We start from the raw sequence: 24,863 nt of genomic DNA on the forward strand, positions 1-24,863 counted from the left end.
GATTGGCATGTGTACTCTTGAAAATGGCCCTTGCAAGAGTACTCCCAAAAGTGAAAACACAAATCGTCCCTATTTTCACGAAGTGACGGTAGTGAGGAAAATCGTCACGCAAAGTGAATGCAATTTTTTTTCACTACCGTCACTTCGTGAAAACAGCGACGATATGGGTACCCTGTTTTGTGCGCAAGTACTTTTCCCACCTCCACTTGCTTCATGTACAGTAAAATATAAAAATACACTGAAGTTTATAAGCTTCCCTGCCTTTAGACTAAGAGATCAGTCTCTCTTCTACATAATGATGATTTAACTGTCACAAAAATAAACACCAAAGCCTCCAAGAAGATGGATTTTTCTGTCTACCCAATCTTTAGCTATTTCATCCATTGAACTGCATGCCCTCTTGCATTTGAAAGGTGACACAGAAATATGTCTTGTAGATTTGAAGTTTTCATTCATTTTTTAAAAATAACCATATCAATATAATGTTTAGATATGAAGTCCTACTGAAACACTGATTTTGTCAAGTGCTCTGTGAAGCTTGGAACCTGAAACAGCATACAAAGTGCACGTCATCATTGAATGTGCTTTCCAAGATATATGTGCATGTGCATAACAACATGCTGCATGAGCAGTGAGCACCATTTCTGTTTCTATGTTTAATAACATAGTCCTCCAACTAACTGGTACTTATCCTGACTTACATGAATCATGAAGAAGTAATCATTCTCGATGAAACAAAAGCATGGTAGGCTTGGAAAATTGTGACTTTCGGGTGCCTTAAATGATTGCTCAACATGTGTTGACTCGTGCCTGTGAATACAGGACAACTTTCTTTCTCCATTTCAGTATTTCTCTTACAAAAATGTATATTTCTTTTTCATTTCATCCTTTCACTGTCCTAATCAACCAAAAAACGAATGCAGACAACGTACCACCAGTGTTCCCCATGTACACAATACCAACATTTGCACATTTATATCGAACCAGAGGAACAAGTGCAGACGAACGAGCGAAAGAAGAAGCCGTAGATCTTCATCATCCTCTTATCCTCTCGTTCATCCTCTTATTCTTTCATAGACTCCGCCTCCTGCTCAGAACTCATCATCAAAGTGGGCGTGGTGGTAGTGGTAGGGGTCGGCCATGAGTGCTTCGGTGAGCAGCTCCCCGTAGATGCTGTGGATAGGAACGTCTGGACCCCAGGCATCTTTAACCTTCCCTTCTGAATCGACCAAGAACTTCCAGAAATTCCAGGTTGGCTCTTGATGAGCATTTGCTATAAGAATAAATAAGTCAATCAATCTATCATTCAATAAAACAATCATATCAATTATTATTAGTATATTATTGTTGTTCTTGTTAATAATAACAACAACAGCAACAAAAAATAATGATAGTAATAATAATAATAATAATAATTAAATTAAAAATAGTATATTGGCTTCATTTAAATTTATATTGCACACTTTCCATCCTAAGGTGCCTACAAAGTATGGTTATATTACCCTGTCTTCAGGCTCACTGCTTTAATTCGCTGAAACTTCAAGGAATAACTTCCTGTCAGGTATCCATTTACTATGCCTGGGTAGAGAGTGGCAAATTTCTAGAACTATGTGACCCACAGTGTGGTGACTTATCCACTAGACACAAAAACGTCCATACACATGAAAGAGAAGGAAGCTATTTTCTGAGCTTATGCGTTTTAGTCACATGGATTGTGTTTTTAGTCACATGGATTGGAAAAGAAGACCTTCGGGTTAAAGATATTAAGTTAATCTTTTTCTTTTCCTGGCATCTATGTGACTCTTGTTTTATATTCACTGATTTTCAACAATGTGTACCTGTGGAATGCAACCGATAGGGACATAAATATTTAAAAAAAAACAATGTGATTCCTCTGTCTTTGCCGAATAAATAAAAATAACAATATTTGAAATCTTCATGCATCAACTCTTGAGAAAGGCAAGAATTTGATTGTATCCCCATTATCAATATACAACAAATGCTTTTGAAGATTGTCAACACTATTACTCTCACTCAGACATTGAAAATCAACATAAAAATTGTAGATTAGAGGCAAGTTTCCCCCATAGACTGAAAAATCTGGCTTCTCTGAAGTGTCAAACAACAAAATATGTTTTTTTTATAAAAGCAAAACAGACAGGTTTTTCTATCTAGTTTTTCCCCTCCCACACAGAAAAAAAGAAACATCAAAGGGCAACACTTTATAGCCTGTTGCCCTCTTTATATTTCAAGTTTCAATGATGTGACCAAGGCCCTGTTTCACAAAACTTTTCATCAGTGACAAATGACAGTTTTGGTTATAAGCAAATGAAATCCTTGCTTCTGATTGGTTATCAGCAGATTTGTCACTGATTTTAGTAATTTGTCATTGAAAAAAAACTTTGTGAAACGGGTCCCAGGTCCATGATGTGACTTACATGTAAGGTATTGCCAGGCTGGATCCGCATCGTATCCTTTGACTTCTACTTTGGCAAAGAGAGGGAATTCAACATCGTACAAGGCTTTGACGTAGTGTTTAATCTCCTCATTGGATTGTGGTTCCTGGTGGCCAAATTGGTTACACGGAAACGCCAGGATGTTGAGACGATCTTCGAACTGTGGGTCCTTGCTGAGGTCCACAAGGTCGCGGTAGGTCCTGTCGGTGTAGCCGCAGTCACTGGCTACATTCACAACAAGAGATGGCTGTAACAGTGACAGATAAGGAAACAAATTACTGCCTTTTAATTTATTAGTAAGAACAAATAGAAGTATAGAACAATCAACAATCATGACAATTATTATGGGTATCGCATGAAGACTTTTCAGAAATAATACAAATTTATACTAATTACTAGTATTAATACAGTAGTTCCATACTTTACTTTAACACACAATGTTGTTGTTCTAAGCCTGTTCATCGATCCAGAATTCTTCCATGGTCAGATCTACTGCTATTTGTGGCAGTAATTTACTAGCCTGTTTTTTTACAGTACGACTATCGACTATTTACTAGATCTAGATCTATAATATATTTACAGATAAAACAGTTGAACAGATAGAACTTAGATTTAAAATAATTTAGAATAGGCCTGAGTCATTACGGTTTTTGTGCTAAACGTTTAATCGTTAAATGTATATGGGCGGTTTCGTTTAACCGTTTTGAAAATTCACATATTTTTACATGTGTGTAACTTCAGTCATTTCAATGAAGTCATAATGTTTTTAGATCTCTATCGGGGCAACAAAGTCTTGCCAATAGACTGTAGTCTGGTAGTTGTTTTTCTCAAAAAATTGGACAAAAAACCAAAACAAAACAAACAATTGCTTCTGGTGTTAGTGTTATTGTTACTTGGTTCAATTCAGCTCACGTCTACCCTTGGTCTAACTCCTGGAAGCTCCAACACCGGCGCCGGTGTTGGAGCTTCCCGGAGTTACCCTTGGCCATGGCCTGGCGCTGGCTCGTCCGTAGAAACTACCTGCTACCTGCCTCAGCTCAGCTCAGCTCAGCTCGGCACGGCGCATGACTCTAGCGGCAATGCATCGCCATGTACGCCGCGCTGACGGGCCAGGAATCCGACGAGAGTACTTACCGTGCCACGGTACTTTTCCAGGCGAACCCGCTTCCCTTCGATGTTTTTCACTGTAAAATCGTAGAAATTGTCATGCCACTCTCTTCTTCCATGGCAATAATCTACATGCCAGGTCATAAAGATATTCACAAGAAATAACAATCGTAAAGCTTGAAAACCCATCTTGATCTTGACTGTGTAGACGTGTAAGTTAGACTAAGCTAGTTTGTCATCAAACATTGGTATGGTGCAGCATGGAGGCTGACATGTTAGGCTCAAAATCATTTGTTGAATATTACCTCTTTTTTTTAATTAATCAGACTAAAAATTACTTTTAAAAGTTAACAAAAATATAAATACTTAGTTATTGTTATTTATTTGTGACAAAATATAAGATTGATTAGGAATTGCTATATTTGTATATCTTTCTAAAAAAAATATTCAACGATGCAGTAGATTTCTTCATCCAATCAGCATGCGCCGAATGACAGGCAGCGAATGGTTTGTCCAATCACAACGCGGCAGGTTTAAATGTCGTGCATTATGCAAAAAGCAAACGCAAATCAAAACAACACGCCCGTGAATGCGAAGAAAAGCCATCAGCTGATTTCGAAATTCGAAAGACCTTCCTCAATTGCTTATATCTTCTATTCTGTATAGGTAAGTTTCTCGAATAATTTGCACCTAATTTGTTCACGTTACTCAGCTCAGATATAATGGAATTTAACTCTAGATCTAGACTAGACTAGTTACGCATTCAATTTCAACACAAATTTTTCGGCGTGTGTCTTGTGAATTGTGTACATGTGTCAGTTGGCAGTGATGGCCATAGCCAGTGCAGTGCGAGTTGTGTGCAGTGCAGTGCAGACTTCTCTTCTTGTCTTGTTGAATGTTGAAATCGGGCTAAAAAAAAAGATAAAGTAGAAGCTGAAAGGCGAGATGGTAGTCCTTCTTATTTATGTAGACTATTCTAAAGTATGTGAAGAGAAAGTGTCATAGACCTAGGTCTATATTTTGTCAAAATACAAGCAAGAATCATTCTAGACAGCAATAACCATCTGATTTGGGTCATTTCTTTAATAAAACTGACATTTGTTGTCATTCCCCAATACAGATGGCAACCCAGACAGAGATCTCGTACCGTGGGGGTAGCTATAGCCAACAATGGCAGCTTTTTGTGTCAAAAAATTTTCTCCCCGATTTTCTTTATTTAGACCTAGATCTAGATCTAGATCTAATTTTCTGATTTCTAAATCAGATGTAAATTAGGTCGGTAGGCTATGTCATTTGTCCTAATTACAGTTATCAAAATTTGATAACTTAATATTAAATGTATAATTTACGGACTTACTTATATGAATTATCCAATTTGTATTTCCGAACTGTGAAACGGTACGTTCATGCATTCGAAATATTACCCGGCGGCCGATATATTTCCGGGTCCACCTACCAAAACATAGCCAAATGGCCAATCAGAGCACTCGTTTCGTGGGAGTTCGTTGGTCAAGCTGGGCCGACTCGTACGTAGCTACGGTAGCTATTGGACGTTCGAAAAGAAAAAATGAATATTCATCAACTAAAACCAAGACGGATAATGTTGACGACGAGACTTTCTCGGATTAATCATTAATTTAGGATCTAAATGAGCAAGCTATCGTAAGTCAAATAAGCTATATAGACCTATATGTTATTTTTAATTAGACTCTAAATTATTGTCATATTGCAGCATGTATGAGGATGTAAAGAGTGAAAATCTCGTTGCATATCTCATTCATCGCGGTCCGGTCGAACCGAACCATTTGTTCCGTACAGTGCCTCACAGAAAGAGGTCCCCAGACTTCAGTCTCTATAATCGGAGGTCTAGTGTAGTGGAGCCAGACGTAGTCTCAGTGGAACAACCGACGATTAGAGAGACTGAAGCTTTCGGTCTAGAATCATTCATAACAATTAGATCTAGTCTAGATCTAGATCTAGATCTAGGTCTAGATTCTAAGTTAGGTCTACAATCACAATGTAATTTTCAATAATTTTCAGTATTCAAAAACACAAGTTATTATTTTTTAAGGGGTTGTACTTGTAGCGTGAAGAGACTGCATTTCCATTTACACTGGGTAAGGCTGTGCAGGGTAGTCGAATGCTCGAGTACCCGCACGGTTGACAACTACTCGGGTACGATTTCTCGTACCCGAATATTCGGCCGCAAAAAAAAAAAAAAAAAAAAAGATTTTTTTTTTTTTTTTTTTTTTTTTTTTTTAAATGTCCAGGCCGACGCTTACCCGTGCCTGGGTGAGCGGCGGCCGCTGGCATGGTGCCGTCGGTAAAAATGTTTCCCAACTCAAGCACTGTCAAACTCACCACTCAGAAACTGGGACCAAATGTCTGGATTTCTGCTTGGACTTGGAGGAAAATGGATTATTCTGCCATCTTTGGTTTTTAAAACAGCATTGTTCACTGTTATTATTATTATTAAATCGGCGCCTTCAACTGCAACTCAAAGTAAAATTGCATGCGTTTTCGGCTACAGAACTGGGATACTGCTCCAGTGGTATGTATGGTGGTGGCAAAAAAAAAAAAAAAAAAAAAAAAAAAAATCAAAAAAAAATCAACAAAAAAAAAATTCAAAAAAATTCAAAAAAAAAAAAAAAAAAAAAAATCAACAAAAAAACATGGCGTCCAAATACTCGAGTATTCGCTTGTAAGCATGGGAGTGTACTCGGGTACCTCATTACACTGTTGTGCACAGCCTTAACACTGGGTGTAATGCTACTTAAGGACAACGTGACCTCTGGACCATACATACACATACACAAACATACACGATACAGAAGCGTGAGGATTGAGAACTTTGGTCTGTTTCGCAAATGCTAGCGCGCGCTGACTGTTAATCAAGTCCTGCAGTGGTCCAAACAAGTCGTAGATGGCATTAACCAGTATTTGCCATCCTAGGTCTACACCCTCTCTCTCTCTCTCTATCTATATGGATCTATATATAGTCTAGATCTAATTTAACTTTAGGCCTATATCAGTAGGGGCGCTGGTCCAAGAATGAGGATCGTCCTCATAAACAAGGATATCCTCATAAACGAGGACAAAATGCGTCCTCAAAAATAAGGGTCGTCTGCATTTTTGAGGACGTTTTTTTTTCATCGGCGCTCTGGGGGTTTCATGTTACAGAACGGCCTGCTGGCGATGCCAAAAACGGATTCCCCGGGGGAAAATAACCCTAGTTCACCGTCTACTGTTATGGGTTGTCCGTCTTCCCAAGGATTTATTGCTGATAATGTGAAAGTCTCTGTACAATGTCAATGTAAAATGCATCAAGAAAATCATTGCAGAATCCGTTTTTTGCATCGCCAATGCGCCAAATTAAAATTTGAAACGTCTGCAAAAATGCAGACTGTCCTTATTTTTGCGGACGCATGGGTCCGTTTTTAGGAAGACGATCCTCGTTTATGAAGACGATCCTTATTCTCGGACCAGCGCCCCTACTGTATATAATATTAAATTATTATTAGCATAATTGTGCCGAAAGATTTTGTCAAAATTGAAGCCAGAACAATATAGTTTTCACAAGATATGCCCGGATTGCCTGGCCATGGCTACCACTTCCATGCTAACTTATTCCATGCAGCTAGCTAGTTCGATAGATTTCCCCCATTTCATGAAATTTCTTTATATTTCTTTATATATGGGATTGGACATTGTGTTTTTGAGAAGAAATGGTTTGTATGAAAGAGATCGATCTATACCAAAGTTTACCATTTTTAATATTTCTTTGTTTCTGCTTTGACTTTCTATCTAGCTTAGCTGAGATCGGTTTCCAAGGCGTCAGCCATGTCTCACTTCTACTCTGAGATTGAGAAGCTGACCAAGTTGGACGGTCCCACGGGTGGACCCGACATGAGATGGCAGAGGAAAGCCAAGGAAGTCAGCAGCTGCGGGAATGTCTCCATGAACAAGAGCCTCAATACCAGCTCCATGTCGCCCATGAAGATGTCCAACAGATCCTTTGGTGTTGCCAAAACGCCTTCCAAGACCCCAGGAGGAACCATCAGATCAAAAACACCAGGGAAAGGTTAGTTGTACCACACATAGCTGCATCACTATCCTGGCTGTGTAGTAAAAGCTGTGCTATTGATTCTCAACATTTCAAACACCACTGTACAAAACTCAACTAATTTCACTAAAAATTGGGGCGCTAGTGTAGTTTCGTATCCATTTTTTAAAGCAGTTTTTTTACCAGTTTCATATCGATTCTTAGCAAAGGAATTTTAGCCCAATTTTTTACTAATTTTATTTTAATCATAATCATATATTGCATTTACCAATTACCACCTGAATTTGGATCACATCCGACATCGGGAAGCCTCCGTTTAGGGCTTCGATGTCGACGTCGTCGCTCAGTACCGTCTCCGCTTTTAAGCTTTGCAACTCAAACTGAAGCTATCAGTCTAAAATTATGCAAGCTTCTCGTATAATTTATGGTATCGAGCATGTGCGTAATACCATAAAGCATACGCGAAGTTTGCATAATTTTAGACTGATAGCTTCAGTTTGATTTGCAAAGCTATAGCGCGGAGACGGTACTGAGCGACGACGTCGACATCGAAGCCCTAAACGGAGGCTTCCCGATGTCGGATGTGATCCAAATTCAGGTGGTAAATGCAATATATGATTATGATTAAAATTAGGAAAAATTGGGCTAAAATTCCTTTGCTAAGAATGGATATGAAACTGCTAAAAAAATGGATACGAAACTACAGTAGCGCCAAAATCGGTACTTTAGTGACAATTAATGACACCTAAATAGCAGTAAAATACAATTTTTTCAACTTACTGATGTTAAAAAGAATAATTTAAAAATTCAAATTGTAAGTCTAATGTTAAATTTACCGATCAGCCTCAGGTGCTTTTGTGTGCAGTCTATGCAATAGTGTATGGTGTGCATATCTGTGTAAAATACCTGCCTCTCAGCAAGTATGCATTGCTAGAGGTCAATACGCATTAGCATTGACTCTCTATGCTTTGCTGGAGTGAGTTATACCTATACTCTCCATCTTACATTCAAGGGGTGATCTGACATTTGTTCTGTACTGTATTTCATCTGAAGTAATCTGGATTGAGATTGGGATTTCAGGTTACATTTAGGGTCAATGTTAGTGTTCAATAGATAGAAGAATGAAGGTAGGAATTCTGATCAAAATTTATTGTGGAGCAATACTTTTGGAGGAGCATGTTCATGTACAGGTACAATCTTGTGAGGGTGTACTTATAGGGAACCCTCAGAGGCTCAGATCAGGAACATCATTGAAAAAATTGGTTGTATACCCAGACATTATGGCCCGAATTCACAAAGGAGGTTTGTCGACAAACCTAGGTTTATGTACTCATATGATGCGTTTTGTATTTACAAACGTAGGTTTGTAAAAACGTATAATAACGCGTCATATGACGTACCTAGGTTTGTCGACAAATCTCCTTTGTGAATTTGGGCCTATCTGTCCAGACAGTTGTGTAACCGGATTCTGAATTTGTAGCAGTTTACTGTAATATTAAGGCCAATATATACATATTAATATGTGGGACAATAATGCAAGACAAATATTCATTATGTTCAGCGCTATTTGGGAAATAATTTCCATTAAATCTGAAGGCAAAGGAGAAGGCTTTATCTTTGTTATTATTGTTAAAAAATTTTGAATCAATTTTTAAAATTTGGCTGCCAGGAATGTGAAATGTACAATAGAAATGGGGTAGTAAACATGGCCTATATAGGCCTCAGCCAACTCAGTCTTGAAGTGTACCTAAATAAGTTTGGATATCTCTATTGTAAAAGTGGGATAAGTATATTAATTCTTTCAAGGAAGCCAAGTTTGATCAGCTTTGTGAAGACATTGCCAATTGTATCTTTCATTCTTGTTTCTCCCACAGGGAAATCAAAGACCCCAACAAGGACCCCCGGTGGAGACCGTTTCATTCCCAACAGGAGTGCAACAAACTTTGACCTGGGTAACTTCAAGCTCCAGGACCAGTCGACTAACATTGGAGAGAACACTGACCCCGCCCTGATGATGAGCCCATCCAAGCTGGAGTACCAGAAGGCAATGGCCGAGAACCTGAACGGAGATCTGATGAATTCAAAGATCCTCTGCTATAAGAACAAACCGCCCAATGCTCCTGAAGGTAGGGTTATTTATTCATGTATTTCATTTTCCAGTTTGATCATCAGATATTTCTTTTGGATTCAGAGGATCATGTTTTTAGACTGTCATTTTTGGTAAATGTGATATGGTACATTATAGTTAATCCATGTCCTCTTGACTCAAAGGTAATACAAATACGAACTTGCCTACAATAGTATTTCATTTTCTTCTCAACATTTTCTACCACTTGATCTTGTGTTTTAGCCTTTCCCTCTTTTTTCTTTCTCTCCACATTTTCCACTATTATTTTTCTGTATCATTTACTTGCTTCATCTCCTTTGTGAAGTTTTTGTTTTTTGTTGCTGTTCTTACTTTATCACAAACAGTTTTTTGACTTATTTATGTCATAATTTTCTAAAGATAAAACTTTTCTTATAGATGAAACAGTTAGACTCACCAGAGTCTAATGTTTTTGTAACTTTTGATTAAATTCATTCAATGGTAATGTTTTCCTCAATGCAATATGCCTCAAATAAATTCACATTATTAGAAAGAAATTGTTACTGTACATAAGACATAGGGCCCCCGTCTTCTTAACAGTTGTGAATGTGATTAATCGCAACTTATTTGCGATTGATATCAGTCGCAACTGTAGGTACATTAGGGACTTTAGATTTGCGTGGACTGATACGTGTGACGTACATTCAAGGCAGTGCATTAAAAGGACGTCGATCGTAGCAATCCACGTTGTCTTTGTGCAAATCTAAAAGTCCCTATTATGAGAGATAGGGAACTATAAACTTGTGAGTGGTTGGAGGACTTGAGAATGATATCGGATCAATAGCAACTCTTAATAGGACAGGGCCCAGGTTTAAAAAAAATACCTTATCTTGCCCAGAATTTTCACCAATCCTGTCAAAAGACGATACCGGTACTAGAATTTATTCAAAGCCTGTCTGCACTAGTTTTGCCGAGAGCGATAATTAGACCTCCCTGCATGGGCACTGACAGGTGGTTATCTCATCAACTCAACTCTCAATTAACATACGGTAAGAAAAAAGGGATCATGGGGGACCAATGGTCACCGATTAGGCATTGTTTTCTACATAGAGGGAGCAAGAAGCTGCATGTAGTACAGTGTGGCTTTAATGTGTATATTTTGTCCCTTATCATCATTTCCCCTCAGGTTATCAGAACAACTTGAAGGTGATGTACTCTCACAACAAGACACCTGGTTCTACCAAGAAGCCCATCAGACACATACCCCAGCAACCAGAACGGATTCTGGATGCCCCAGATATGCTGGATGACTACTGTAAGTATAATAATAATAATAATAATCTTTTAAAGTCCACTCCAAATTTTATTACCGGTAAGTTAAACCGAAAATGAAAAATTCTTTTTGCCCTATTGATCGTGAGCCCGGCAGCCACTGAGCAGCGCCAGATCAACGTTGCTCTATCCCTTATTGTTGAACGCCAAACAATGTAGCAGCAACTCCCGTCTTTTAACGTCTTTTGGTATGACGCGGCTGGGGTTCGAACCCACGACCTCCCGGTTGTAAGTCGGACGCTCTACTGACTGAGCCAACACACCGGTATGAGGATGACGTTGTGACCTAGCTGCATGCGTCATCCCAACCTCAAGATGTAGCACTCATGAATTATTTTTTAATAGCAATCATTTTTTATTCTTCAAATATGTTGAGATAGTAAGCATTGAAATGACCAAATATATAAACAATAGACTGAACGTATGGTGAAATATTTTGAAAAGTGTGATTACACTGTAAATAGTTTTCAAAGAAGCCCTGTAATTCTGACCTGTTTGAATAACCATAATTCACTATGAAGACACAAATAGCAGCCCAATTCATTAATGGCCAGCTAGTTTACGTCAATTACCTGTAGAATTCTAGTTCATCAAGAATGATGCACTTTGTTCATGCTGTAGCTTTAGGTAAATCATTGCGTGGGTAGGGCACTAGAGATTGCTTGACTTGGTCTGAAGGAGACAGAGAATTACAAGACTCCTCCTTTTTTTTTCTTGAAAAGTGCTAATTGGTTTAATATTCCAATGACTGTGAACCTATTCTGATTCTTTACCAATAGATCTGAACCTTCTTGACTGGAGCTGTCACAACCATCTTGCTGTAGCCCTGGCTAACAATGTCTACCTGTGGAATGCTGCCAGTGGGGACATCAAGCAGCTCATGCAGCTAGAAGGCCCTGAGGACTACGTCACCTCAGTCAGCTGGATCACAGAAGGCAACTACCTGGCAGTGGGAACAAGCTCCGGAGATGTACAGGTAAGGATGTCACCGTCATTGTTGGTCAAACAGTTTTTGAGCGTCGAGTAACGCCTGGATGGAATGCTCCCCAGGGAGTGGAGATTGTCCACACAGTGTGTGCGGGCAAGCACTGAATCCAATGACTGGGGTATTAGTATATTTGTAAAGCGCTTAGAGACATTGTATTAACCGCTATATAAAAGCTAAATATTAATATTATTATTTTAGTGGACAGGTAATATTGTTGAAGGTTGATGGAAAAAAGTGTAATTTTTGTATGAAATTTACTTATTATATTCCTTCTACTGTACTAGACCCTCTAACATGCAAAAAGAATCCTGAACAAATTCTCAAATCACAAAGATATTTATGGTTTTCTTTGAAGGCCTCACTATGCAACACCCTCTCTCCCAACCATCAGGGATTTAGAATGTGCAGAATCTAGGAGGTGTGAATTTTCATGCAATATAGAGTACATGTAAATGAATGGAAGGAGGGGTTAAACAGAGAATATACTGTTGGTATAGTAATATGCATGTAGGAAAGTATATGGGTTTTTTCACAGCATGAAATGATGAGGAAAAGAACTGGTTATGACTGTGAGAGATATTTTAATTGAAATATGAAATTTTGTTTAGAAAAACATATGCAAAAGTAATTTACATGAAGTTAGTGTATATACACTGTAACCTGTCTATAAAGACCACCCAAGAGAGACAAATAAAGTGATCTTTACAGACAGGTGGTCTTTATTTACAGGTTCCTTTAGTACAAGTTTCAATGAGAAACCATTTTCAAGGGAAACAAAAGATGTGGTCTTCGTCACCAAACCAGGTTTGATTGTACATGAATTTGTACAACTGAGATGAATTATGTTTTTAGTAAAGACAATGTTTCTCCATCTTTTCTTGTTGACTCACAGCTTTGGGATGTAGAGAGTGGTAAGAGATTACGGTGTATGCAGGGACACGCAGCTAGAGTTGGATCCCTCTCATGGAACTCATACATTCTCAGCAGGTAAGTCAAACAAAAGTTTCCACAAGCATTTAATTTTGGCTTGAGAAGCATTTTTGTTTAACTCCTTCATGACAGGGATTTTTTGTTAAGGTTCAAGTTTAAGTTTTATTCCAATTCAAATCTATTGAAACATATTCATGAAAGTATAGAAAGTATAGATTATATACAATGTAGAAAAACAGAACACACACAAAATGGAAACATGTTTACAAATATACCAGCATTATAGAAAGTTTATCAATAGAATTGGGGAAACAGCAAATAAAACTAAGCTTCTGTTGAGGCAATCCCTGTTATGAAAAGATACATACATATATTAATAATAATAATAATAATAATACAATATTTATAAAGCGCAAAATAAACATAAGTTTTTCTTTGCGCTGTACAAGCATATATATGATCACATAAAAGGAATCAACACAAAGGGACTTGGTAACATTGTGCAGATGAGAGAAAGTGGTGCTTGGGTAGGGAATTCAATGCTAGATGTTCAAGATAATCTGAAAATTTGAGTGAAAAATGACCATTATTAATGATACAAATTGGGAAAAACTGATCTGATCGATTCCTTAATTCTCCCAAATATATTATTACAATTTAATTACATTTTAGGTTATCGTAAATCATCACAAAGCAATAAATTGGCTCAATATACCATTCCAGACATTTAAGTGTTGAAAGATTTTTAATAGTCTGTTTTGCTTTTCAATGCTACATTGCTTTAATAAAATGTATTGTATCTGAAAACATTTTACATGGATAGACACTATGCCAAAAAGTTGAAAAATAGCCAATTTCATAGATTTTTTGGGGGTTTGAACCTAGCTCTCAATGTGATTTAATCATTAGTTTCCTAAGTTTCAAATTCTTGGTGTCGAAACAGAATTTGGACATGCATCAAAAGTAGAGGGTGTGTGCGGAAATGTTGCTCTTTCTACACATGCCTGTTGTAGTATGTGTTCATTAGAGCTATTGCTTCGATAAGCTATCCACCAAGGGATTCATAGCGGTTTTTTTCTTCTTTTTTCTGTCTTTTTCCCCTTTTACCAATATATTGTTCCTCTATATTTGTATTATTATTATGTATCCTTTGAGTGTAGTCATGCTATCAAGCTTTGCTTACTTTGTCAACCCTCCTGTTTGATGTTTTCGATTAGTTACAGCCAGCATCACCTTTATTCTACATATATTCTTTTGTCATGTGTAATTTTGCAATGTTTGTTTGTTATATATTTGTAAAAATGCAAAAGAAAAAGAAATAATCAAATCAAAATACCATGTTTATTTGCCCATCAGTGGTTCGCGGAGCGGTAACATCCATCACCACGACGTGCGTGTGGCTTCGTACCACGTTGGCACCCTAGCCGGCCACACCCAGGAGGTGTGCGGTCTCAAGTGGTCCCCTGATGGGCGCTACCTGGCCAGCGGGGGTAACGACAACCTCCTCAACATCTGGCCCACGTTCTCGGCCACGCCCTGCAACGTACCCATCTATACACTCAACCAACACCAGGCTGCAGTCAAGGTATGTCATATGCAACAAAATGCAACAAAATGAATAAATATGTAATATATATATAAATTAATAAATAAAAATAATGAATACATAGATGAATACATTTAAAAAAAAGAAACAGAGGCTAAGGACAATTCATCCCCAGACTTTTTACATTTTTCCCTTCCAAGTAGGAAGAAGAGTCACTGCAATGCAAGTTGTATATGATCTGGGATATTGTACAGGGATGCCACTTTTCAGGCAATAGCCTGAATTCAGGCCCTGGCAAGTTATTTTCAGACCATAGTTTAGGCTTTTTTTGTGTACAAAATAGCTCAATCTCTGTGATTTTCAGGCCCTCTGATCTATTCTAACTGGCATCTCTGATTGTAGCTATAGGTGGAATGCCCTCGGATATACATTAAAATGAAACTATTTAACTGATATGTATAATTTGTTTATGACAACAACTGTTTATAGTAAAACATAGAAGGCACCTTTGTAACATCTGTTTATTCATGTGAACATTATTAAAATGATTTATGAAAATAATGTTCATATTATATTTATTCTTGAGGACCTACAAAAACAAGCTGCCGTATGCTTTCCAGTGGGTTCCTGTTTCATTTCATAATTTTGAACTTACTTTGTTAACTATGTTCTTTATTGTGCAAACAATTGGTATGAAATAAAATAAATTTGAAATCAAACAATCAATCACTTCTTGCTTTGTTGTTTGATAGGCTCTTGCATGGTGCCCATGGCAACCCAGTGTATTGGCCAGCGGAGGAGGGACGGCCGATAGACACATCAGGTTCTGGAATAGCAACACCGGATCCTGTCTCAATAGTGTGGACACCAAGTCACAGGTATGAAGAAGAATAATAATAAGTATAGAGTGGTGAAGTGTGAAGTCATAAAAAATCCATTTTTAGAATTTCTCAATTTTTTCTTCATATTCCAAAAGAACACCAAAAATAATGTCCAAATGCCAAAAACCAATTGAATATGTTAAGTATTGGCTGAGATATGACCATTTGAATGAATATATGTCCTATGGGAACTCAGTGTTATATGCTCTGGCTCCTAGAGCCAGAGCATATAACACTGAGTTCCTATGGGGAGTATATTTATTCAGATGGTCATATCTCAGCCAATACTTTAACATATTCAATATTTCGGAAAATGAAGAATAAATTGAGAAATTCTAAAAATAGATTTTTATGACGTCACAGCTTCGGTACTCTATTATAGGCATTTCTATAGCCCCGTTTATCTAGAAATTCTATTCCGAGGCGCATTAATTATTACCCCGGCTTTAGCCTAGCTGCCATTACAGGGCTCGAGCATTTCAAGGAATTAATTCCTGCCAGGTACCCACTTACCTCACCCGGGTCGAGTGTGTCAATTGTAGATCAATGTCTTGCCAAAGGACATTAGTGCCTCAATATGGTAGTTCATGTTCAGAGACAAAAAAAAAGAGAGAAGAGGATAGTTCTCTTATACAGTCAAACCTGCTTTAGTGACCACCTGTCTACAAAGACCACATTTGTTGTTTCCCTTGTAAATGGTTCCTCATTAAAACATGTACTAAAGGAACCTGTCTACAAATACAACTTTTTGTGTTTCCCTTGGGCAGTTGCTATAGACAGATTTCGCTATGACTCTGCTAAATGTTGCATTGATATGGCAGGTAAAATTCTTCAGTGGATTGTGTTCAAACAGAAATTCCTGACTCTTCAAAACTGTCTGCTTTCTCTTATTATAGGTATGCGCCCTCTTGTGGTCTAAGGAGCACAAGGAGTTGATATCTGCCCATGGTTTCGCTCAGAACCAGCTGGTTATCTGGAAGTACCCCACCATGGTCAGAATAGCAGAACTCTTAGGTGAGTTAACTTGAATATTTGTGATAATAATCGGTAACATGCTCGAAACCCATATACATGTTCTTTCAAGTTTCAACAAATTTGTTCTGATTATATACAGGTGACTAAGGATTACACATTGCAATAGATGAGTCAGTAGGCTATTGAAATGACTCTATAGTTGATTTCTTTAAAATCTTTGCAATCTTGTTCTATATTATGATATTTGTAAATAAATTCTATACAGCTCTTAATGTAATGAGGAAGTGATTTTTTTTTTCCTTAAAAAAAAAAATCCTCTGTATTTGTGGTTACATTTTTTGTCTGTGAGTGAGAAATGAAACACGGATCTTTACCTTGAAAAAAGGTGAAGCACGATTAACTGTTTACAGAAAACTTTATTGAGTAAAAGCACAAAGCTAAAGGAAAATTCAGACAAAGAATACCAAAGCTTTGTTGGTGGCTTGTTGCTGCTGGTGTTATCTTTTTTTATGCCTCCGTTACGAAGTAGCCGGAGGCATTATGTTTTCGGGTTGTCCGTCCGTCCGTACGTACGTCTGTACGTACGTACGTCCCGTTCTCATGATCGCGTTATCTGAAGAACTGGTTGATGGATTCCTGCCAAACTTTGGTCATGTATGTATCTTGTAGAGCCGATGAACTGATTAGATTTTGGGGTTACGAGGTCAAAGGTCAAAGGTCACAGGGCTCATAATGTATGCAAAACGAGCTCGTGATCGCGTTATCTGAAGAACTGGTTGATGGATTCCTGCCAAACTTTGGTCATGTATGTATCTTGTAGAGCCAATGAACTGATTAGATTTTGGGGTCACAAGGTCAAAGGTCAAAGGTCACAGGGCTCATTATGTATGCAAAACGAGCTCGTGATCGCGTTATCTGAAGAACCGATTGATGGATTGCTGCCAAACTTAGGTCATGTATGTTTCTTGCAGAGCCAATGAACTGAGTAGATTCTTGGTTCATAAGGTCAAAGGTCATGGGCTCATTATGTATGCAAAAATAGCTTGTAATCACAATATTCTGAGAACATGTTAATGGATTACAATTGAACTTGAATTCGAAAAATTTCTTCTGTTTTGTTTTGTAAAATTGCTCTATGACGGAGGCATCATTTTCGACTGCGCGCAGTCAAGTTCCATCTAGTTTCTTCATTGGTTGGGTTTCATTTTTAATCAAGAATGTCACAAGATATTTTTTTTATTTGTGATGTCTAGCATACAAGAAATACTAAGACTTTTGTTATCCCTTTGTTATGATGTGCAGTTATTTTTACCCAAACTCGCTACCTTTGAACAAATACAGGATTTGAATTTCACACGTTATGAAGTGAACTCGTGATGTAGAGATATCTAGAAAAAGTAGAAATAGAATAAATACTGAAGTTTGCAATTTGACCTTTGAAAGAGGAAAAAATCAACATTGAATTGTATATTGGTAAAAATAACCAAACAACAATAGTGATCATGACCAATTTACCCTCCATCCATGACTTGGTTATGGGTTTGATCATTGTGGTCAGTGTTTCCTCGTCAGTATTCAGCCTCTACAAACATATCAAAAGGCATTTGTTTTCCTTTCAAAAAGTGCTCATCATAGACTAGCTTAGTCAATTCATGCAGTTGAAATGAAGCTTTAACTTAAACCTAATCAGGCCGAGAAGAGGGGAAGGGGGCTGATCCCCCCCCCCCCCACAACTAAGTTTTTGATTATTTTGCAACCGCCTCGCATTGCATCGTGCAACTTGGTGAATTTTTTCTTTCAAGTTTAGCACATCTTTCGACACCTAATTTATAAAAAATCGGACGTACCGTTGTGTAAAAATCTAATGCAAAATGCAATTCCACATATTTAGGCAAAAATACAGCTTATTCAATCTTTTTAAGCATTTGATATTATTCATTGTGCTGTTAATGAGTCCTGCAACAGGGTCATTCCATGTCAAATGAATCACCCAATGGTTTTAACTCAACCATTTTTTATTTTGATGAAACTTAGTGCACTTGGTGAGTGTAAACTCACAGCACCTAACCTCAAATTTTAGGTCAATTGGGTGAGGGGTTTAAGAGCTATGCGGCATCAGTGCTCTTCTCATCAATAATAGGCATTTTAGTAGTATGAGGAAGTTAATAGATTAAGGCAACTGAATTACCCATTAGAACACATATATGGCCCAATAGCATCCTGTATTCAAACTTGATCATTTCCTTTGGAAGGGTCAAATATTGTCTGTGAATGTAATTGACTTATTTCTGTTTTGCAACGTCATATTGCATGGTGTGTGTGTGTGTACGATTTATTGAAGCTTTCAAAAACTTTGGTGAATAGTAGTACCAGCTGGCAAACAGATGTTTGAAAGATAACATAAAATTCACTTGATCAAACCAGAAGGGCATTTCACAAAGAAAATATTTGTCACAGTGACAAATATTTTCAATGACAAAAAATGACTGTTATCAATGACACTTTGGCATTTTTGACAAAATCTGTTTCACTTTACAATTGACAAAATGTCATTGGGGAAAATGACAAAATGTAATTTGGGAAAATCACACTCAGGAGTAAATATGTGGTAGAAGTTTTGTAGTCAAGTGGTTTAAGCACTTTACCTGAAATGCAAAGGACGTGGGTTTGATCCCCGACACGGCACTTATTTCCTTTGGTAAGACATTGATCGACAATTGCCACTCGATCCATACCCAGGAGAGAAATGGGGACCTGGTAGGATGACGAAAAGCATTGTGCTAGTAATTGCCATATGCCCTCGCAATGACCATAGGGTAGGAATACTCCCCAGGGAGTGGAAATGAATCCAATGACCATGATAATGATATCTGTAAAACACTGAATTTTCTCTGTCTTCAGCCAACGCAATTTAAAGGTCCGCTCACATACGACGCACTAAACCGCAGCAGTTTTTTTAATATTGTTGATGTTAAAGATAAAGCACCCACATTCTGTTTAACTTTAACATTAATTTTGATTGTCTTTGATTTTTTTAATCTTTTCTTCAGGTCACACCTCACGCATCCTCCACATGGCTATGAGCCCAGACGGCACAACGGTTGTCTCTGCCGCGGCCGATGAAACGTTACGGCTCTGGAAGTGCTTCTCCGTCGACCCGAAGTCAAAGAAGGAGAAGAGCTCCAGCTCGGTCAAGTTGCCTAGCAACAGCATTAGCAGACGACAGAACATTCGCTGAACTTCCAATGAACAAAAAGAATACCTGGACTTTTGATATTCTCTAATTAAGAAGGACATATTCAGCTGATAGTGGTGCTATGATAGTCATCGATGATTTTGATTCTCTTGCATTTGGACCATTTCTGAATAATCAGTGGCCATGTCCTATAAAGAGTTGCGATTGATGCATATATTGATCATAAGTATGATCGCAAGTTTGATTGTAAGTTTGATTGCAAGTTTGATCGAAAGTCCTCCTAGCGATCACAAACTTACAATTTCTTATCTCTTTAGAAGCGTACTGAGTTGAGATTGATATCAGATAACGATTGATTTGAAACAACTGCAGCTATTTGTAAGATGGGCCACGAACTACAAGCATTCCCAAGGTTTTTTAGTGGCATTGATGTGGATAAGACATGAGAGGAAGAAAGGTAAATAGTGAAAGTGAGAGTATAGAGAAATGGAGATAAAGAAGAAGAAGGAGGAAGAGAGAGTGTTGTAGAGAGACAGAAGAAGGGAATGTGTATGAGAGACTACTACAGTTACCAGGGGGGTGTTTTATTAAAGCTGTTTGTGAAGTTACGCATGACTTTACGAACGACTTGTATATGAAAAGCCAAATGGGATGCTCAATCATTATTGATTATTATTTATTAAGTTGAACTGTGCAGATGTAGATTAACATTCTTATTATAACAAACATTTTTAATGCAAAGAATCATTTTTGCCATAATGTAATTGAGGTTATTGGAAATATCAGAAAAAACTTTGGGGATCCTATCTGACAAGTCGTTCGTAAAGTCATGCGTAACTTTATGAATGACATGCGTAACTTTACGAACTCTTTATGAAACACCCCCCAGATGTCTCAACATTGAATATCATACAATATACAAATGGCCAGGATGTGATAATTAGTGGCTTTAGTGTAGTTTCAGTCTTTCTACTGCTAGAAACACACCGGTAGTAAAACAAAAAATGAATTAATGATAATAATAATATTAGTTATGATACTGCCAATGCGTACTCGATCGGCATTGTAATGTAAAAAAAAAACATGCAGAATTTTTATTTATTATCTCCCATTTGATTCCAAAGTCATTTCAACTTACGGTACACATAGTTAGCATGATGTAAGTATGTTATTGATTGGTCATTGTATTTTTAGAAGCAATCATTCCAATTTAGATTTTAATGAGCAGCCATTGATAATGGCATGTTTTGATCAAACAAAATAACTTATTACAGAGAGTAAGTTCTCCATGTGTCATTTCATGTTAGAGAAGGAGTTGCAACGCATGAGGAAAACATACCACTGAGTTATGTTTCAAATTGGCATTTTAATCAATGGTTTAGAACTACAGAAACACACTCAGAAAAGGTTATTGAAAATCTTGTGCTGAATTTTAGCTATCCAGACTTTTTAGTAGCAACTTTTTTTATCAATTGTAACAGTATTTTTATAATTTTCACCAGATGGAAAGACCCGTTTTTTAAATCTCTTAAATAAAAAATCTAGTTCTGTTTTAGATATGCAATATATTATTTAACACCAAACCTTTGAAACAATTTTTTGTTAGTCTCTGAATTTGTCAAGAGAAGTGGTTTTATTCATTGTTTTTCTGTTAATTTAATTTAACTTTAAATCATGTTCATTTATTTTCAAACTGCTTCTTTTAACCTTCATCTTTTAACACGTTTTTTTGTTATCATGATAAATACATTCTCTTAATCTTCACGTACATAACAGGTACGACATACTAACAAGACTTTTCAAAAATACTATAAAACAAAAATTGTTGGAAATATTAGAGTGATGTAGGTCTACAGTTATGGGAGAAAACTTGCCACTCTTTTTCTCTGTACTTTTTTAAATATCACTTTATGTGGATGCTATATTCATTATGGAGAATGCTGTGTAAATATATTTTGTAAAAGTCATGATGATTGTCATATTGTACAAAATAATAAAATATTTTGTAAGCAAATCATTGAATGCTCATGGCTGTCGTTCATCTTGTGTTATCGAGAACTGAGGGCGATCCAAGAGAGAGAGACAGAGAGAGAATGAGATACAGAGAGAGAGAGAGAGAGAATGAGATACAGAGAGATGGAGCAGGAGAATGAGAGAGAGAGAGAGAGAGAGAGAGAGAGAGAGAGAGAGATAGAGCGAGAATGAGAAACAGAGAGATAGAGCAAAAGAGAGAGAATGAGATACAGAGAGATAGAGCGAGAGAGAGAGGAAGAATGAATGGAAAATGATAGACAGACCTGTGGAGAGAGACTAACAGAGGGGTAGAGAAAGAGCTAGGGGAGTGCAGTGTATAAGGGAAATCAAAACGAGGAAAAGAGTGGTTCCAGATTGATTGATTGATTTTTTTTTTTATAACAAACAATAACAAACAATAAAAACAACCCTAGAACTGCTACTTGATTGAGAGAGCATTTTTCATGTGAAAACAGACCGAGCATTAAAATCAACTACAAGACTCTGAAAAACAAAGCTTTGAACAGTAAATTTCCATTTATATTGCCAGATCTACATTTTAGTAAACAAGCATGGAAGTAGAAAGAACATAGGAAACAAGAAATATCTCCTAAATATTACTTTAAATTATGCGCAATGGCTCTGTTATTTACCCGCCATCTTTTTTTAAAAATTCAATTCGTTAAACAGATTGTTTTTAAGGTATAGAAGTGTTAGCAAAGAAAATGATACTAAGCTGGAAGAATTTTTTAATATACTTTTATTAGCCAATGTTTTTGTCATTCAATCATTGTGATTAATGTAAATATGTATTGAAATGATAGAAATAAAAACCTCGCTTGAGGAAAAGAGAAAACAAAAAAGAAAGTAGATCTTCAGAATCCTTCAAACGTAGCAAATGGTTTAAGTAAAATATAAACAAATCAATTAATAAGCCTGACAACTGTTTCATTCACAGTACATTGAGAATACATGTACACATCCGATGTGCATTACCATGACAATATCAACAGATTCTCAATCAATCTATCAATATGACGTCATGTTGATTAGTACACTCTTATCTGTGAATTCGTTTTTTTCTTCATCGAAACCGGATGAGCGTATATAGCAAGGATCTAGTCACGTTCTGTATCGTCAAAACAAGGTACATGCAGTATACCATACGTATTTGAAAAACTCTACGTGCTATAAATCCATAATTGTGTTTTCTTAAAACTAATTACGTTGCAATGATGTTGTTTATATTCATTAATTTCACCAGGGGATACATTCAGTAAGGGGAGATCGCGTATTTAAAGAGATTTCGCTACCCTCGCGGTTAGCAATGTTCATATTTGTTAATTGTTACAGTTCATTTTACCCGGGATTTTACCAAAATAAAATGTACATCTATAGATGTGAACGGTATATTTATTCGTTGTATCTATGACTATATGACACGACTATTTAATGAATGATCAAATTAAATCAAATCAAAATACAATTTGGCACATTCTGGACAGATGTAGATCCAAATATCCTTCTTTATGGAAAGAGGGGGGGGGGGTGACACCCCTTCATTTATCTTAAATTCAGCGTAAACTCATTTTTATCGAATTTTATGTGTAATGTTTGGAGAAAAAACTCCTATAACTACAATCATTATGGTTATTTGAATTGGTGTTTTCACACATTTTCTCAAATTTTAATGATTTTCATCTCGAAAAAAAGACGATTGATTTTTTTTTAATGTCATCGTCACCACTTTGAATCATTTTTCATATCACTTCTTTCGCATTTTCAAAATTACATCTCCAGAGTATTAGAGTATTATGTGTCCTGGTAAACTTCTATGAAATGCTTGTACGAGCTATATACGCATGGTTCATCAGTCGATGTTTCGAATTGGTGCTTTTCGAGGGGGTTGGGATGGAGAAGAATAGAAGGGAAAACATAGGGGAAAAAAGAATAAAACTAACGTATACTATTGCTTTTAATGTTATTACCGTTTGGTTTGTGTAAACAGGTTATGAATTGGATGATCTGGGCGGGTTGAGCTCTCCTCCCAGAAGACATTTTAATGTAAATGAACATCCTTCAAATTTATTTGCCCATTTGCCCATCAATAATGTAAGAAAATGCGTATGGACATAGATGTATTAAACTTAGGGGTAGGGCAAGTGGGCTTATTGCCAGGGGCGGCGTTTCTTTTCATGACCAGGGGGGGGGGGGACCGGGGGAGGCGAAAGGCGAGGGACGAGGGAGCATAGTGAACGAGACTAGGGCGAAGGTGACAGAAAGACTTGCGAAGGAGCGTAGCGACCTTGCGAGAATTTTTTCGCATTTTTATTAGTGTAAACGCTGCACTCTTGGGCCCTCCAGGCTCCAGAACCTAAAAGTGTGCTGCAGTCTGTAGGCAGTATTTGCTAAACATTTTTTTCTTCACTTTTTCAAATTTTCGGGGGGGGGGGGGCGATCCCTCAAAACATTGAGGGGGACGTGTCCCCCCGTCCCTCCGGATCACCGCCCCTGCTTATTGCTACTCCCTTGTTCTGGAAAACTGTTAAACAGTACAAAAAAGAAAGAAACGAAATCGATCGATTTGCAGGTTGCAAATAAATACATAAACTCCACCCATATGGTCTGAAAAAGCTCCCGTGACCGCCCCACCCCCCCCCCCTCCTCGAAAAAGCAGTGTCTATAGACCACTAATTTATGATTTGTTTATGCAGAATACTCATCAATAGTGATTTGTCAGTTTATGACAGGTTCAGTGACCCAATCAAAATTTTATATCAATTGTCTCTCCAGCAAGTTTCTCGGTCTTGAGGAGCCATTCGTTTCAGTGTTTCATACCCTGTTGCCATGGATGTCGATCCCGGGGGAGGGGGATGGGGGGATATATCCCCCCCCCCCAATATTTCAGGTGGGGGATGGCCTGTACAATCATCCCCCCAATAATTCACCATAAAAAATTTAAAAAATGAAGAGAAAAATTAATGAGAGCCCGATGAGAGCATTTAATGGTTATTACTCGCAAGATGACCATCTATGTACACATTTTGCTATCTCATTTTCATAATACATATATAAAAATACGAAGTAAATGAGACAACCGTATATGAGACAAGAATAAATTGAATTCTCGCTCATACGGCTTCATCAGGAATTGATGAATTTATTCAATTTGTTCAATCAACAGCATCATAGACATGCAGAGCGCCAAATGCAAAGCCGCAGTGTTATAAAGCAACGAGCTAAATGTTAAGCGCGAAGCGCAAAAGTAGCAACTGCAATTAATGCACATC

General features: G+C 37.3%; 2 protein-coding genes across 3 annotated transcripts; one reads left to right on the top strand and one right to left on the bottom strand.

Annotated features, from left to right (window-relative positions):
- Positions 1–684: 684 nt before the first annotated feature.
- LOC105437350 (glutathione peroxidase 7-like) lies at positions 685–3,823 on the bottom strand. Its single transcript, XM_030996353.1, has 3 exons — positions 3,591–3,823; positions 2,439–2,703; positions 685–1,273 (listed from the first exon to the last, which is right to left on the bottom strand). Exons 1-3 carry the CDS (start codon positions 3,750–3,752, stop codon positions 1,092–1,094), a joined length of 609 nt encoding a protein of 202 aa, XP_030852213.1. The 5' UTR covers positions 3,753–3,823; the 3' UTR covers positions 685–1,091.
- Positions 3,824–4,100: 277 nt separating this feature from the next.
- On the top strand, positions 4,101–20,060 carry LOC576371 (cell division cycle protein 20 homolog). Of its 2 annotated transcripts, none has more exons than XM_030996339.1 (10): positions 4,101–4,229; positions 7,377–7,644; positions 9,501–9,752; positions 10,899–11,027; positions 11,824–12,020; positions 12,925–13,019; positions 14,319–14,547; positions 15,261–15,386; positions 16,286–16,403; positions 19,415–20,060. In XM_030996339.1, the coding sequence occupies exons 2-10, from the start codon at positions 7,404–7,406 to the stop codon at positions 19,600–19,602; spliced, it is 1,575 nt and encodes a 524-aa protein (XP_030852199.1). In that variant the 5' UTR covers positions 4,101–4,229; positions 7,377–7,403; the 3' UTR covers positions 19,603–20,060. The 2 variants fall into 2 exon arrangements, with proteins under 2 accessions (XP_030852199.1, XP_030852206.1); XM_030996346.1 differs by having other exon boundaries at positions 4,104–4,229; positions 7,372–7,644.
- Positions 20,061–24,863: the final 4,803 nt, after the last annotated feature.

This window comes from Strongylocentrotus purpuratus, unplaced genomic scaffold (genome assembly GCF_000002235.5).
Source record: "Strongylocentrotus purpuratus isolate Spur 01 unplaced genomic scaffold, Spur_5.0 spur5_contig_855, whole genome shotgun sequence".
Classification (NCBI taxonomy): Eukaryota; Metazoa; Echinodermata; class Echinoidea; order Camarodonta; family Strongylocentrotidae; genus Strongylocentrotus; species Strongylocentrotus purpuratus.

Coding starts and splice junctions, on each gene's coding strand:
- LOC105437350 (XM_030996353.1), bottom strand. CDS start 3,752: ATGGGTTTTCAAGCTTTACGATTGTTATTTCTTGTGAATATCTTTATG. Junction 2,704..3,590: donor TGGAAAAGTACCGTGGCACG/GTAAGTACTCTC, acceptor TCACTGTTACAG/CCATCTCTTGTTGTGAATGT. Junction 1,274..2,438: donor AGCCTGGCAATACCTTACAT/GTAAGTCACATC, acceptor TTATTCTTATAG/CAAATGCTCATCAAGAGCCA.
- LOC576371 (XM_030996339.1), top strand. CDS start 7,404: ATGTCTCACTTCTACTCTGAGATTGAGAAGCTGACCAAGTTGGACGGT. Junction 13,020..14,318: donor AACTCATACATTCTCAGCAG/GTAAGTCAAACA, acceptor TTTGCCCATCAG/TGGTTCGCGGAGCGGTAACA. Junction 15,387..16,285: donor GTGTGGACACCAAGTCACAG/GTATGAAGAAGA, acceptor CTCTTATTATAG/GTATGCGCCCTCTTGTGGTC.